At 37.9% G+C, this 17,546-nt stretch overlaps 1 protein-coding gene across 2 annotated transcripts in view; it reads left to right on the top strand.

Moving 5' to 3' along the window:
- Positions 1–17,546, top strand: part of CPQ (carboxypeptidase Q) — a 147,174-nt gene that overhangs the window by 78,053 nt on the left and 51,575 nt on the right. For both annotated transcript variants that reach the window (XM_064706455.1, XM_064706454.1), the window contains exon 5: positions 15,443–15,554. In XM_064706455.1, coding sequence (XP_064562525.1) covers positions 15,443–15,554 — 112 coding nt within the window. The remainder of the gene's footprint in view (positions 1–15,442; positions 15,555–17,546) is intronic.

Here is a 17,546-nt window from a genome sequence, read left to right as displayed (position 1 = left end):
TTTAATCATACTGGCAACAAGTCATGTTCTCATGACATACTTGAATTGGAGTCAACCCCTTCTACAGAATCCTGGAAACTTTTTATCTGCAGCTTTCTCTTTACCTCATTTGACTTTACTGTCTCTACTAACTTCTTTCCTTGTATATTTATAAAGAAATTAAATATTAGTTAGCTTTTTTTAAAAAGCATGTTTCTTGGACCATGTAGAATAACTGAATCAGTTGTAGAATAGAAAGGGTAAGGTTGGTTGTTAAGTTGCAAAGTCTGTAGGCAAAGTCCTGGAAATATTTCAGTTCTGTGTCTATCTTCCTTATGTGTAGCTCTGCTACGATTACAATGGTGTAATTAGGATAGATTTGTATTGAATGTCCTGCAGCTGGGAAGAGTAAAAGTGAATTACTTGAGCAAGATCTGCAACTCCAGTCTGAGTTTGTGAATGCAGGTAGTTTCAGAAAATGATCATGCAACTTATGTGTTTTAGGGATATGGGCATTGCAGAGGACCCGTTTTTTGGAGTAGCTTTTTCCAAAAGGATATTTGACACATATTTCACTATGGCAGGAGTAGCATCTGCTAGCAGAGTCATTTTGTCTTTTTTCATTCCTAGTAATAGAACTAGTTAATTTGCATTTTGTTTCATTTGTAGAATTTGCAAAATCCAGGTGAACACTTCTACTTATTCTTGAAGATCAGTTAAATAAATGCTTAACTTTCATTGCTGTTCTGACCTTACCTTGGAATCAACAATTTTTAAAAGCCATAATTCAAATGTCCTCACCTTTGAACAAATTGGTGATTCACATTCCCTTTGGTCTGTCCCTGTCTTGCGTGGTTAAAAAATGTCTGCCTGAAGACTTCAGTGTCTTGAGAAGAGCATGATGGACATAAGAAATGCTGGCCAACATTCAAGCATATGTTTTTGTTTCAACAGGTATGAAGCTTCCAAGAATGGCTTGGAAAGGGAATAGTGAAGTGTGTAAGACATTAGTGGGAGGAGAAAAGTTGAAAAATAGCTACAGATTCCTATCAGTTATTCTGAAATTGCTGTTTTATTACCATTAATATGTGGGAATAAACATTGCTGAATGCACTCAAATAATTAAAAATACTAATTTTTCATGCAGTTATGTCGGATAACAAGAACTGGAGTGGATGCATTAGGTGAAACTTGTTCTTCATGTCTCTGTTTCTCTCTGTGCAATCTTGTCAGAAGTTTATTTAACAGATAGAATAAGTTTCTTTTAACATTCACCTATTAAAATATTTAAGCAGGTACAGCCCTGATAAAATCTTAACTAAACATGCCTTTCAAGCTTATTAATTCAGGACATATAATCAGTTTTGTGTACTACTGTGATAACCATTGTGTTTAATTTTGAAAGTTAGAGACACAAAACCTAATAAAATTAGAATAGAAGCCTCTGAGAACAGTGCCTGAAGGAAAAATTAAATTCATTCCAACACAAGGAGATATGAAGTACAAATAGAACAGCAGTAATAATTTTAGTATGACACAAAGTTTCATTAAAAATCTATTTTGTTGCATTCAATGTCAGGGTTGGGGAGGCTGACTGAATGTAGGGTCTTTTGATATTTATCTTAGAGGAGAGACTCGTGTCTAATAGTAGTTTGTGGTGCTTGCCATCTGGTTAGCCAGTGCTATGTAGGTGTCATATTTTCTGTAAGCACACATTCCTCTGTCATGTGTAACACTGGGGAGTGCAGGGATAGTTAGGTAAATAAGTTATTTCAGCTTGCAGCCATAGGAAGAGAAACTAGAGGGAGGTGACATTGGCAATGAGACACAACCTTTCATGTGAAGGTCAGGGATTTAAGTCTAAGGTGAAGTGACAGGAGTATTAGTTAGTACTGACAGATTTTATGTGGCCTAGGGACATAAATTTGATGTTAAGTCCAAGTAGACAGAAACCCACATCACACAAACCTATCTGTATAACCTGGATCTAGCTGGTGTTTCAGATGTTCTTTCTTTCATTTCCTCTCTGTAGCTGGACATGGGGGAAAAAAATCACAAGCTCAAAAGGTTTCTCATGCTATGGAGAACATGAAGAAATTTGTGCCTCTGAAAATGCAGAGATGACACCAGCCTGCAGCCATTCCTTAGGCACACGATAGGATGGAGGTGGATTCCATGTACAAAGCACAGCTCAGTTTGATTCCAGAGTGTGACCTTGAGGAGAGCTTTCCCACTTTTTGGGGAAATGCTGTAATCACTCCACATATTCCTTCTAATGCATACTCAAATGTTTCACATATGCTGAAGGAATTCCAAGTGAGATAACTTCCATTTTATGGTCCTCCATCTGTGGTAATCACACTGTGATTTTGGAAAAGAGCAGGACAAGAAACCTTTGTATCTCCTCCCTTTCTCTTAATGCAATTGACTTGTTTTTCACATTTCTGCAAGTCTCTGAGTTATCCATCTGCTTTCTATTCTGAGTTGGGAAAGCATTGGTTTGTGTCTGGCATAGAATTATCAAGTCATAGAATCATTTAGGTTGGAAAAACTTTTGAGATCTTGGAGTCCAACTGTTAACTTGGTACTGCCAAGTCCACCACTGAACCATGTCCCTAGGCATCACATCTACATCCCTTTAAATACCTTCATGCATGCTGATTCCACCAGTTCCCTGGGCAGTCTGTTTCAGTCCTTGACAACCCTTTTGGTGAATAAAATTTTCTTACTGTCCAATCTGAATCTCCCCTGGCACGAGGTGAGGCTGTTTTTCTTGTCTTATTACTACTGCTTGGGAGAGGAGGCCAACCTTCACCTGGCTACAACTTCCTTTTGGGTAGTTGTAGAGAGCCATAATGTTCCCCCCAAGCTGCCTTTTCTCCAGGCTGAACTACCCTGGTTCCCCCAGCTGCTCCTCATAAGACTTGTGCTCCAGACCCTTCAGCAGCTCTGTTGCCCTTCTCTGGACACATCTGTGCATGCTTTAAAAGATGGTAACAGGCAGCAGACATACAGAGCCCAGGCAACTCACGCACTTGAACTGTCTTTCAGCCTTGGAGTAGGCCAAACATCTTGGAGTGCATATTGTCACTCTTTTTTCCTGCTTTGCCACATGTGTACTTTGCACCAGGTTTACCAAAGTCCCCTGCGCTCTAAATGCGTTCCAGAACCTCTGGGTTACTGCTTCCAATAAAGCAAAACTCTTTTAACTTAGAGCAGAAATTCCATCCTGGAAATCATCCTGACAACAGTTGTCTCATCTGGTCTTTTGCAGACATTGTTTGAGTTTGAAAATCAGCCTCTTCTCTATCTTGGTGAAAACTTGTGTCAAACATACTTTAAGTTTCACAAGAGTATATAAACAAAGAAATTAGGGTCAGATAAACATGTAGGGTGTGCTATTGCTTTGTACCAAAACTCTGGTTTTTTGAGATACATGAGTAGAATTGAGTAGAGAAATCTGCCAGTGTTAGTTGCAAGTACTTTGCTGTGTCTTTGTGAATGTGACTTTCGTAGGTACTAGAAATTGTGGACTGATTTCTTGCTTGTGTGAATGCATACAGTTCCAATAATTTCTAAATAAGACAGGGGTTTCAAGTCTCTATTTGTTAGTATTTTCCATGGAAGCTGTCATAAATAGAAGAATAAATGTTAATCTTCACTCTATTCCTACATAATAAAGAGTTGCTTAGTCCCATTTTACTGACAAAGACATCAATACAATATAATGAACTAATATGAATGTAGAAATGAGAAAGAATTATTTTTAAGTACACAATTAAGCCTCAGTAGAAGTGCTGTTTTAATGATCAGGAACAAAAAGAAACTGAAAGGTCTACCATTGGTGAAAGAAGACTTGTAGTTTGAAAGTTATGTCGATATCTTGAAGACATGTTTCATACACTATATAAAGTAATTATTTTTATGGTCAGTGTAAGATATTTTCTTGCATGTTGCAAGCCAAGTAATGTTCTGTTTCTGTGGATTCATTCATCAGTTCATAAAACTTTTAGAAATGAATTGCAAATATTTAATAAAATGGATTTCACACCAATTTTAATTTTTACCATGATTTTGACTATCCTAAGTAGAAAAGAGGTCTTTTATCTTGTGGTAGTGAAATACTGTATTGAAGATTACAGTTTTACTGTATCCATCTGGATCTTGAAGGACATACTGGGCTTTGATAGAACTGATTTCCAAGTTGTATTCTGCTTTTTGTATCTGTAACAAAATTTTCTGAGCAAAAGAAATGGGGATTATATATAGATCCAGAAGAAAATGTGAATTAGTCTGTCTGGAATCAGTGTCATAATTACAAAAGGTGACCTCAGGAGATCACATATCCTGACCCCGTGCTTAAAGCCATGTCAACTAGAGCTGGTTGTGTAGGCTTGGGTCTTGAATATCTTCAAGGACAGAGACCCCACAGACTCTCTGGACAGAAGTTTCAATGTTCTACAGCCCTTGTAGCAAAAAAGCTTTTTTTTTAAAGTGGAATTTCTTCTATTTCAGTTTCTGCGTGGTGCCTCCTGTTCTGTAAGTGGGCACTGCTGACAAGAGTCTGTCACGCCCTTGTTTACATCTGCCACCAAGAATTTGTACACTTTGATGAGATCCTGAAGCCTTTTCTTCTCCAATTCCAGCTCTCTGTTGCCTTTGCTGGAAATTATCCAATTTTTATTTATTTTTTTAAACTAACTTTAGTCAGGGGTTTGTTCTTCTTTGCACAGGGAGAAGGGTATTGAAGTTTCTATTCAAAAGACTCTCTTCCCTGGGTGAGGCCTGGTGAGCCAAACACCTCAATGGACTGGGAGTTGCCAGAAGATGCAGAAGAAACAAATAACCATTAACAAAGATTTCCCTTGAACATTATCTCCTGGTGTGTTGGACCCACTTGGTCTGGGAAAAAAATTAATAAAAGAGGCAAAGAATGAGGACCAAATTATCATCAAAGGTGAAGTGATCAATAGGAACCCAAATATTAAGAACTGTGTAATTTGGGACCTATGAACATTGAACCAAAGAATTGCTTTGGGTTTGTTTGTGTAAATGTGTGAAAAATCTAGTAAAGAACCATGTGTGATGGAATTATTTTCACTGCACAACCCGGACATGCGTGGATGAAATTATTTCTATTGTGCATCCTGGTCAGAACAACATCCTGGTGAGAATAAAGTAATGCCTTTATTCTCTAACACTGAAAAGATATTGATGGAGAGTTTTTGTTTTTCCTGCAGTTTCGGTGACACCTCCATCACACCTGTGGTCCAGTGTAGTCATGTTGTTCTTGTTCTGGGGAGCTCCAAGTTGGACACAGCACACAGATGTGTCCCAAAAATGTGTAAGCTGTGTCTCTCCAGTGCTGAGTGACAGAGAAGGATCACCCTCCTTAACCTGCCGGCAGGACTCTGCCTGATGCAGCTTGGGTGCCATTGGCCTTGTTTATGGCACAGGCACACTGCTGGCTCATGGTCAATTAGCTGTCCACCAGGACCCTGAGCTCCTTCCTCTGCCAAGCTGCTTTCCAGCTGGTCCCCAGCATGATGCTTGAAACACAGCCAGCTCTACTGGACTCTTTTTTCGCTCTGTCTCCCATAGGATTCGTACAAATGGGTCCTTGAACAGGCTAAACACTACTTTCCCGTAGACCAGAGCTCACATCCTGCCATTTGCCTTACTCCTTCTTCTCAGGATCCTGAGCCCCACCATCTTATGTTTACTGCAGACCTTCACTGCATTCTCAATCAGTTCTTCCTTGTTTGTAATTACCAGGTCTAGCAGAGCATCTCCCTCTGGATTTATTCCATGGTGCGTTCCTGCAGGTTCTGGGAATGCCTGAAGTTAGTGCTGCATTGAGACATCTGTTGTACACTTTGGAAGCAACGTGTATGGGAAAGAGAAAATGTTACATGCAGATTAAAAAAAATCAGTAATGAATAATGAGAATCTTAGAAAAAACCCTGTAACTAATAAGAGGATAATCTTGGCAAAATTCTGAGAAACCTTGTGCAGGTGCCAGGAATGTAGGATAAGCCATAAAAGTAAAAAAGAGTTATAGTAATCAAATAAAAGACTTATTGAGTGTCTTAGCATACTAGACAATGAAGTCCCTTGGGCATGGAGGCAATGGCAAGAGCCTAACCTATGGGAGGATTTGTGGAGTAAGAGGGAAAGATCAGAAAAGCCTCTGTCACAGGCTGTCAGCACAGGCCTGTGAACTGTGAGAGAAAGAAATCTTAGTTATCACAGCAGAAAGACCTGGAGCCACTATCCACTATAAAAAAACAAGGACAAATGGCATTGCTAGTTCTGATAGGTCATTGTAACTGTAGAAGTGGGACATTTCTGGGAGAATGGATTACATTATCAGTACTCCTTGTAGTATGTACCACGGGGTGGTAAGATGCAAAAATTTCATTGTGTTCAGTTGGTGGTGATGAATAATAAAAGCATCTGGAGGTGTGGCTCACAAGGCAGGCTTGTCAGCTGACAGTGTTTAAAATCCAGTTTGACTTTTGCATGCTGCAGTGATAGCCCAGCAGGGCACATTTTTTAAAAAGGTTTGTGTGATAATGGGTATTAGAAAAAACATTTTTCTAAGGGTAAACACTGAAACAGTTTTCCAGAGAAGTTATAACATTTTTAATGTGAGAAATTTCAGTACTTGACTGGACAAAACTCTTAAGTGATCAGATACAAGTTGATCCTGCTGTGAGCAGGATATGGAAATCAATGCACAGTCAGAAGTCCCTTCCAACCTCAAGTTTTCTCCCAGGCCTGCTGTCTGCACAGGGACATAAGTGTTAGTTTTTAAGCCTCCTCTCTTACAGTGCTCTGCTGTTCCTACAGCCATGTAAGGGTTGTTTTGACTTGCTTCCATCAGCATTCTTCTTGGGGGATTTGTAAAGTCTATTTTCTTGAGGGCAGTTGAGGGGTAGCTACTCAGGATGGCTTTCAGGACATTTCAGGTCATCACAATGCTCTAAAGCAGTGCTAGTGAGGCAAGGTTCTGACTTATTAGGGATCATCTAGTGTTCTTGAGAGGAAACAATATTTGTAATTTGTTTTGGAGAAAAATCTACTGTTTTTACAGTTTTGAAAAGGGAAGCTTGCTAGTAATGCCTAGTATCACTGCGTACAAGCAGGCTTTGTAAATGCTTCAGCAAAAGAAGTAGTACTGGATATTAGTGTTTATTTTAGCTGAGATTAGTTATGATATCTGAAAAAAGGAATTTCAGAGATAGAACATGTGGGGACATTGCTAGATCTGTAATAATGTGGAATCCTTTATATCCCTGAAGTGAAAAATATAAAAATATATACTCTAGATTATAAAAATTATCTACTATATATGTATGAGAAGTCTTCCTTTGATAAGTGTAGAAAAAAGAGAGCTTCTCTCTTCACATCAACTCAGATGCCATTTAAGCTTTCCTACAGGGGTATTGCAGAGATTCTTTGCTGATCTTTGAACTATCAAAAAGCAGATACAACATCTTCTTTATGCAAGGGTAAATGATATTTCAGTGATACCTGATTTTGTTTAGAAGTAGTTACTGTTACAATTTTTCCTCTTAAGACCTCTAGAAGTGGGTTGAAATATGTAATTTTATATCCTTATTTTCAAAATAGAGTATTATGAAGAGTGGTATTATTTCTGAAATGTCACAGCTCAGGAATAGGAAATAAAAGGCGCTGGAGGACTTAAATATGGAAATTCTAAGTCTTAAAATCCAACATTTAATCTGAGAACGGTAGTCATTTCAATACTTGGTTATCTTTTGAAGCTCATATAGTTTCTATGTCTTGTTACCTTTACTACAGTTCTCTTATCAGTAATAATTTCTTTTCAGACTAATTTTCTCCTTCACTGTCATACATGCTATAAATGATACCAGCTCATTTACTACTACTAGTTATTAACTACTAAGTGGTTTTGAGATTTACTTTAAACAGGGAGGTTTGATTGCAGTACTTTCCAAGAACACTTTAGTTCCAATCACTTCTACAAAGTAGAGATTCAGCTTTGTAGAGTTTACTGTATGTTGTGACACAGGGGCTCTTTGAAGGTTAATCAGATTTTTAGCAATAATAGGGTTGGATTCTTGTGTGACTGAGTCACTTCTGTTTTATGTGCAGATCTGTCATTTAACCAGAAGCCTGGAAGTTAAGACTTAATACACTGCATATTAAGTAGAAAAGATAGTTGTTGTTTTAATCTTTTTTTTTTTCCTTCTGAACTTCACTATATCTTTAGGACGGTAAATTAGTTGAGACAGCTAGACTGATTATTTAGAAACCATTCCTAATGTGTGTAAAATCTAATAAAAGGAGCTGTACAGTGAAGTCATATTATTTGGACACCAAAGCTAAAACTAATTTTCTGAAATATCCTTATATATACAAAATGAAATCCACTAAATGTGGTGATGTTCCTGATTTACATGTAGGGCATGATTTAATCTAATTGCAGTTTAACTGGGGGCAGTTAGTGTTTTCTTAAAGGCAAGTACAAACACACACAAATCTTTGTAGCCCAAAACAAATATTTGGGGAATGGCCAGAGTAGACTGTCATAAAGAGTTTTAATCAAGTAATTTTTTTTACAACTGAATATCTCTGATACACCTCCATGCTTGAATTTAGCTGTTGAAGTTGACAAAATTACACACAGTAGAGTAGGCTTGTGTTTAAGCATTACTGGACAAAGTATTTTTCTTCTTGTAGCAATGCCCCGCACATCTTAAAATACAGGAGAGTTTATATTAAAATATATGTATTATGTGTATATCTTACCTTGCATGTTAGTTTAGCTCTAATCCCATGCCATATGTACTATGTTACAATACTCAGGACTCTGTGTTGCTGATGGGCACTCAGCTTTGTCATCCTGTCTTCCTCAAAGGTTGAAATGCTGAGCTTGAATAATGATAGTGTATACAAAACACAGTGTCCCAGCAAGAACTGTTTAAATGGTTATCTTTGTAATGCAGTGCTTGAGAAATTTTGGTCAAGTATTTATCCTGCTCTTGGAAGAGCTGGGTTAGATTCCAGAATGGAAGATGATGTGTGATGTGTTTGCTGCAGTCAGTGTGGTGCTACAGCACACAGGATTACAAATTCAGATTGTTTAGGTTTCGGAAGGCCTTTGGTGGAAAAGCCAAGGGACTGATATACAGAATCTTGCTGCATAATACAAATTAAATAACTATTATAAATATTTTAAAACTTGAGGAATGTTGGTTTGCATACAGGAATGAAGTTCTGCCTGGACACAAAATATCAAGTAGGAAGAGTTGCATTTGTTTTGCTGTGCGACTTGAAGAGAGAAAGGTTTGAGGTGGAGTAGGAAGAGAATGAGTCAAGGCAAAAAAGGCCCCCATAAGAAGGGAGAAAGGAAATACATTCTGCAGATTAAGAAGTGCTTTAAGGAAGGATGCTGTGAAAACTGGTGCCAGCTTTGCTATGTGGGTAGGGAGCAGAAATGCTATTGCTCGGTGTTGCCATTTTCCCAAATATATTTGGAAGCTACTACTGTGGATGATACTAATGCATCCTAAAATTGCCATGCCATATTTACTACTTTATATTTGTAAATCTGTGTATATGAAGACTTTATTTAGTCATAGTTTTGAAAGCAAGTTAAGCATGATGGACTTAAATTTAGTCATGCCAGCTGTTTTAGATGCCTACTACTTAGGTACATGATATGCTGCCTTTCTTTTTTCCTTTATTCTCATGCTGTTAGCACAGTCCTTATAAACTGAAGCCATCTGGCTGTTCATAGCTGTAATGCTATCCAAATGTGTAAATTACTAAAAATGTATTCCCTTATGCTTAGGAACACAGGCCTGAATTTGGTGCTGGGTTCCTCTGTCCAGAGAAGCTGGGATTAAGAGTGTTTTAGTCATAGTTTATTTAGTGCCATAAATTTAATTTGGACTAGAGAGAATAGAAAATTGTGAAGTGAGGGAGTGTTTGTGAGAATAAAAATGAGTAATGAGTATGTGGGGAAGGAGAGAAATTATAGGCAATTTTTAAATTGGATTAAATTTGGGATCCTAATTTTTATCTGACTTCTGTTTTCCTCTGATTTTGGTCCAAACACAAATCAACTTTATATGCTGCTTATACATTTAAGGTAAGTATTGCAGAAATACCCCTGCACTGGCAGGGGGTTCATGCAAGGAAAATATCCAGTTAAATAATGTAAGACCTTGTTTTGGTACTTAGAATTTCAGATGGACTTACTTGGAAGAAAACTGGAGAAAGTGAACCACAAAAATTTGAATAGAAATATTTTTAATGGGTTTCCAGGTAATTGTGAACTGGAGGGGAACACTGTAAACCTTGAAAGCAAGTTAAGCATGATGGGCTTAAATTTAGTTTGTTGCCTGAGGAAACAACTAACTTCTAGCATTATTTAACTGAAAATGTACATGAAGAGTTGAAAAGAACCCGAGTTACAGTCTAGAGGACTTCACTGTTTAAGCTTGGTGTTTTGGCATACAGATGCTTGGGATTTGGATGTGTCGTGACTAAGGCTGCTTGATCTGGTTCTAATATCCTGTTTAGCTCTTGGTCATACCCCATTGCAGCACTACTGGCTGGGGATGGAGTGCCTGGATAGGGGGCAGGCAGGAAGGGACCTGGGGGTGCTGATTGACAACAGCTGAACATGAGCCAGTGTGTGCCCAGGTGGCCAAGGCAGCCAAGGGCATCCTGGCCTGTGTCAGGAATGTGTGGCCAGCAGGACCTGGGAAGTCATTCTTCCACTGTACTGGGCACTGGTGAGGCCACACCTCGAATGCTGTGGCCAGTTCTGGGCCCCTCAATTTAGGAAGGATGTTGAGGGGCTGGAGTATGTCCAGAGAAGAGCAGCAAGGCTGGTGAAGGGTCTAGAGAACAAGTCCCATGACAAGTGGCTGTGCGACCTGAGGTTGTTTAGCATGAAGAAAAGAAGGCTCAAGGGAGACCTTATTCTCTGCAGCTGCCTAAAAGGAGGGTGTAGGCAGGTAAGGTTTTGTCTCTTCTTCCAGGCAACCAGCAAGAAGAAGATAGCACAGTCTTAAGCTGCACAGGGGGATATTTAAGTTGGACGTTAGGAAGAATTTCTTCACAGAAGGAGTGATTGGACATTGGAATGGGCTTCTCCAGGGAGGTGGTGGAGTCACTGTCCCTGGAGATGCCTAAGAAAAGACTGGATGTGGCATTTAGTGCCATAGTCTAGTTGACATGGTGGAATTTGGTCATAGGTTGGACTTGATGATCTCAAAGGTCTTTTCCAAACTTACTGGTTCTGTGATCCCGTGATTCTGTGGTTATGTGATTCTTTGTGTATGTGATGCTTGTATAAGTTTGCTGTCCTCTTGCAAGTTAAGGTGCTCCTTATCTTCACTGTCTGCTGAAGGAAGATGTAAAGAAAAGTACTTTTCAGTGTTTTGAATATTGAAAGTTATTGCTGTGCTTTTCTATGTGAAATGTGTTGATGGGCAGATTCATTCAATAAAGATCCTATTCTGTGAACCCAAACCTCCACCCATGAAGTCTTCTTCATCCATGAAGGGCAAAGATGAAGAATCATTATTCTTCCATTACTCTTGCATTACCTGATACACATCTCTCTGAGGGACATGAAATAACTCTGCATGGTGGTTTTCAAAACTTAATACAAATGTTATTCTACATTAAATGAAGTGATTGAAAATATTGCTTGTAGTTCTTTCCTAATGTTTCATATTTATGATCTCTAAGGTTGCATAGAAAGAAGTCTTTTCTTTAACTAAAACTAGGATAGACATTTCTTAATATTCTTTTTAATCAAGCACAAGGTAGTTCACCTGCATTTTATGAAGTTTTTGCATGACAAATGCAATTGGCCTGTGTGACGACATATGGGATGGGAGATTATTTTTTAGTGGCATAAACCATCCTGCCTAGAAAAGGATGGCATATGCACATGTATGTGAATGTGTGGTTCCTCTTCCTAATTTTCTTGTGTTTAGAATATTAATTTCTTTTCAAAATATTTCAATATGCTTGATTGAAATGCTGCACGTGACCTAAAGGCAGACTATAGGAAACGTCATGCTGATGCAGAAGGAAATAGACTAAGAAAGATTAATCTTGTCATGTTGCATGCAAGCTGTCTTACTCCATATTTATTTTTAGTGAATTTGGCAAATATGTACTGTCCTGTACAGTTACTTGTGGTTTCTCTGCATATTTAAAACAAATACTTATACTTACAGATACCTACAAGCATTGCTTTGCCATGCTTGTGTTCTTCTGGTGTTTCTATAGGGTTGTTTTGTATAAATTATTAATGTCTGTGTAGATTTGGAGCTGAGAATCACATAACAGCTTTGAAAGCAGTGTGGAAAATGCAATAATCATATGTCCTTGATAGCTTTAACTGTCTTTGTTATTAGCCCACCTATACAGAGTATTATAATGCTATTATTTTATTATATTACTTTAAAGAATATAGTGATTTAGACTGAATTTCAGAAATATTTCCATTCATTGCTGAGACATATTCCATCTACTTAAAGACCAAGATAAACACAGTGGGTTTTGTTATTTTATAACTGTGTCTTATTTTAAGAATGTCTATGGCTATCAGCATGATCAGTGAAACTTTCATTTCAGCAGCTGCTACAAAAACATCATAGTTTGAAGAAAAAAACTGTTTTGAAGAAACTTTCACATAGAGGTACAATGGTTGTATTTATGTAATTGCTCTTGGCAACAGCTTCAGTAAATTTAAGTTGAAGTTCATCCATAAAATTAAGTGACTTTCTCAATCCACTTGAACCTTGATCTGTTTTGGTGTAATGTTCTGGAGTTGGTGAAGAAGCTTTACAATTGGAGTCTGTAACCCCAAATGAGATTACACCACCTTCTTCTGATTCAGAATTTCCTGCTGTTGCAATATGTGTTGTTCCACAGAAATGAGGAGTAATTCCCACTCAGACACTATTGAGATTGCTCCCAGGGAACAGTGTTAGCGATGTATTTTTTCACTGCTAAAGAAAAGGCATCCTATTGTAAACTTGGTTGTTTCTCAATGAGTTTACAAACTTGTTCTAAATAATTCACTTAATCTTGAAGCTCTGTTTCCCAGGAGACAAAATACTTATTTTCTTAAAACCAATTTTTGCTTTAAGAACAAAGAAACCGCATGGTGGTTTTGAAGCTGTGGAATAGACGTCCTTTATACCACAGACAATTGTGTTTTCACTCAGAGCCTTTTCTGTTCTTTAAAAAAAATAGTATTATTTGTGGATTCCTCATTGAGTGGACTGTATTGAATCTGCATCAGTTGGCTGCAAAGTGTGGTGGTGTTGGAGCTCTCCCCTGCATAGGCAGGTTGCAATGGGGCTGCACGTTCAGGAATGAACAGAACACAGAGCAGAATTCCTTCATGCATTGGCCTCACTACCAGCAAGTGTGAACATGTGCACAGTCCTCCCTTAGAAGGAAGCAAAAAGAACAGTCACAGTGAGCCTTTCTCTTCTCTGCTCTCATTTCAGGAACATTACCTCCAAAGCTGGTATTGCTTTTCTCAGATGATCTGGTTTCAAGCTATGTTGCTATTAAGTACTTCTACTGCAGGGCAGTGTCCCTGGAAAATGTGCTGTTTGCAATCTTTTGCGTTGGCCCTTTGAAGGTCATGACATTAAATCACAAACTCACAGGAATACCCCTGAGAAATTCTGAGGCTTTTACAGAGGGGCCATCCATCCCAGTTTAAGCACTTTTGAAGGAGGGGATGTTTTGGAATAAAGATTGCAGCATGTCTATTTTCTACCAAGAAAATGAGTCTGTGCTGGAAAGCAAACACATGTTAAGGCTGGATAACCAGAAAAGGGAGTTGACGCATGAGAAGGAAAGAGTAAGCTGTTCTTCAGATTTTGATCAAAAGCTTTTTCTGCTTCTAAGGCATGACTGTTCTGTTTCTTGTAACACACACATTTATAAAGATCTCACACTCTGTTTTCTAAATTTAAAGGGGTTTGGTGCATTCTGGTAGACCCATGGCAGTTCAATGGGTATGATTATTTCCTTTTCATGACTTTTGTTTAATACTATGGGTATTTCAGTTATGTTACCTGAGTTTATTCTTGGTTAGATGAAAAAACACTGATGTATGATGAGTACCTGATACCTTTTATCTTGCCATGATGGTTCATTAATTTTAATAACCAGTGAAAACAGATTTATCTGACATGAAGAAGAAAATAGAGATTTACATGTTTGGGCTCCAAGTTACTTCCTTGCAATGTTTACTGCATACTTTGCAGCATAGACTCTTGCCCTCCAGGAGTTACAACAGGAAAATGCATTATGTTCTCATTTACAGTGCTAGACTCGTTGTCCAGTGATGAATGGTAGATGTGATAATATGCCAGGAGATCCTCATCCCTTAGGGAGAAGAAGGTGGAAGAAAGAATTAATATTTTTTATATTTTTCTGGATCCCACAAGTCTGAGACTTGTTCAACATCAGCTAACCAGAGAGTGGGAAGCATCCCTTTGTGTGTGGCCAGTTCTGAGCAGAACACAGGTGGATGCTCCAGGGTCTCCTTCAGTTTTTCCTTACTGCTGAGTTGTCATAGGTTGAATACATCCTGCTCTTGGTTTTGTGCTGTTGTACCATTTTACCACACTGCCTGCTTGGCTCAGTTTTTATCCCTCCTTGATCTTTCCATTGTAATCATAGATCCATCAGCCCTTCAGCTCAAGGCCCAGCTGGGGAACTGTCACACTTGTGGTATTTGTCTGATGCTACTTGTCAACATTTGAAGGGTTCAGATCTGCAAGCAGATGTTTCTGGAGATGCCCATACTACTATTCTCTACTGTAGTCACAAAACCTTCTTTGCAGAAAACCCATCTGGGACTTGCTACCATGTTTTAAAATATCCTCATGACTAATAAACTATAAAATATCTTGTCATTGTTGTAGCACTTAGGGGATCCAGTAATAAATTAGAGGTCCTCTGTGACAAGTACCATAGGTATATAATAAAACAAAAACCTCTGGGAATGCTTCAGTCTAAGTTCATATTTTTTCCTTATGCACCCAAAAATAGGATTAATCAAATTTCATGCCTAAGGGCCTAAGCGGATGGACTATGAAAGAAAATTTCACGAGTCAGCAGTGTAGCAGTCCTGCATCACTGGAAAGTATGCACTTTCGTAATGTATGAGATAAAACCTTGCATTTAAACATTTCTCACAGCTTATCTAGTTTCCCTTAGACAGTGGTTTAAAGTAGTAGAATCCCAGATTAATATTCAGCAACTAGAGAACAATGTTTAATTTTATTTGAAATATTTCTTTCCTCCTGTTCTAAACGAAAATGTCAACTTTGTTACAAGATCATTAAAATGCTTAAGTGCTAAACAGGATTTTCTGATTCAGTGTTTTCATGTCTTTTCTTAACTACTTTTTTAGGTTGTATTGGTCAGTGGACATCTGGACAGCTGGGACGTTGGGCAGGGAGCTATGGATGATGGTGGTGGAGCATTTATATCATGGGAGGCATTATCACTCATTAAGGATCTGGGTAAATCTTTAATTTTAAAATATTTTTAATGCATTACATTTCCAGGACATTTTGTATGATATCTAAACTGGATTTTCTATTTTATCTATGTCTCTGAGCACAAATATTAATTTTGTCACTATACTAAAACTAGTGTAGAAAAGCTAGTTCAAAACAGACTTTTTAGATTGTTGAGTTGATATCAAGTAACTTTTCCGCCTTCATCAGATGGAACCTCTTTTTCCTCCTTATTCCCTTTTTCCACAAATGTAACCCGTGGTCAAGAGGAATGCCCACTGTATTCATTAGAAACTAAAATCAGCTGCTGCTCCTGCCCTTGCAGCCTTTAAACAATAAACTATCTTTCCCTGCTTCCCAGTGGAAGGATTTGTGCACTTCAACAGTCTCAGTCTTTCTTGAAGAGCTCTTTGTAGACAAGCTCTGTTATGTGATTAACTGCTTGCATATGCAGTCCTGAACATCAGACATCCCTGTGAGTTCCTATTCTTTATTTTGCATTGTTTGAACCTCTGATCTCTCAAATTCCCAGCTTTGGAATGATTGGATTATCAATCTATAACCAAAACAAAGTGTGCCTGTTAAAATTTTTTGGTCTTTTAAAAGCAAACTAAATAGGATTCTTCCAGAAAGAATCTAAGTGTACTCCTTCTTTCAGTGTTTTTTAATTTTTTTTTTTATGATGCTTGGAAAAATTGCCTGTGTTTCTTCCACTTTCAAGGACAAGAAAGTTATTCTGCTGTGTTGGGTATTCTATACTATTCAAAATAAACTGTTGTGTGTTTCTTAAGGGCAAGTTCATGGTGGCATTGTATAATTTTTATTCACTGGGTTTCCGTTCACGCGTGACTGAAATGCATCACTTTCTTCTGTTTAAATATTTCATTTCCTTTGGTAGCAGCCTGTGTGTTTGCTGTGCAACCTGTGGTGAAATGCTGTTCTCTCAGCTGGGAAATGCTGCAGCCTTTGCTGATGGGGACTGTTGTGGCCAACTGTTGTGTTCTGCCCTTCTCTTTGTACCGGTGTTCTGCAGGAATACAAGGCTGGAGAGACCTTCTGGGTCTTCACAGCTGTGGGTAACCAAGGGGCCTTTCACAAACTGGCCTCCATAGTAGATTGGTTAATCCAGATTTAATATCTTTATGCATTCAAAATCTGACAAAAACAAAGAAAAAAAAAGAACAAAAAGAGGAGAGCAAAATAAAAATATGTGAAGATTGTGTGAGAAACAAATTATTGATTTCTATTTAAAATAAATTCCATAGATTGTGTTTTGAATGAGCATTGTGTTTTGCACTGTGGAGACTTTGTTTGATATTCCTTTGGACGCTGATAAATTTAGTCTCATACTAGTTCACCAAAAACATTTGAAATGAAGATAAGACAACTCAGTTGACTCTATGCATGTGTAGAAATTTTTTACTGTGTCCAGGGAGTCTTAAAGCCACAGTGCATTATGTAGCCATAAAACTGTGTCAGCATTTACCAGAGTATAACTGATCTTACAGGTGTGGTGATATGATCCTCAAGCTGAAATGAACATTCTGAAATACGATTTCTAGAATATTAATTTAGATTGTGCAGTAAGAAATAACACTAGTACTTCTGCCATGGTCCTTTGGGTTAATGAAAGCAAAATACTATTGCACTATTAAAGCTATTAGACCAATGATGGTCTAATAGTATTTCATCATGATATCACTGTTACTCATGGACATGGCTTATGGACAAGACACAAATTATGCCTGTTAATTTGGATTCTGAAAATTTCATTTAATGCACTTCCATACTTTAAACATAGCCTCCTCCCAAAATCATTTAATAGCTATTGGCTTAAGACCAAATACATTAAATTAATTGAAAAATCATTAAAATTATGGTTCAAGATGGTAAGATTTTATTTTAAGCAATACAGTTTGTTTTCTTGCCTCAAGTAAATTTTTTATAAGTTCTTGCTTTTATTTCTAAGTAAATCAGTTACTTAATGTATTGATC

This window comes from Zonotrichia leucophrys, chromosome 2, assembly GCF_028769735.1.
Source record: "Zonotrichia leucophrys gambelii isolate GWCS_2022_RI chromosome 2, RI_Zleu_2.0, whole genome shotgun sequence".
NCBI lineage: Eukaryota > Metazoa > Chordata > Aves > Passeriformes > Passerellidae > Zonotrichia > Zonotrichia leucophrys.
This window is presented reverse-complemented; position numbering and strand designations above follow the sequence as displayed.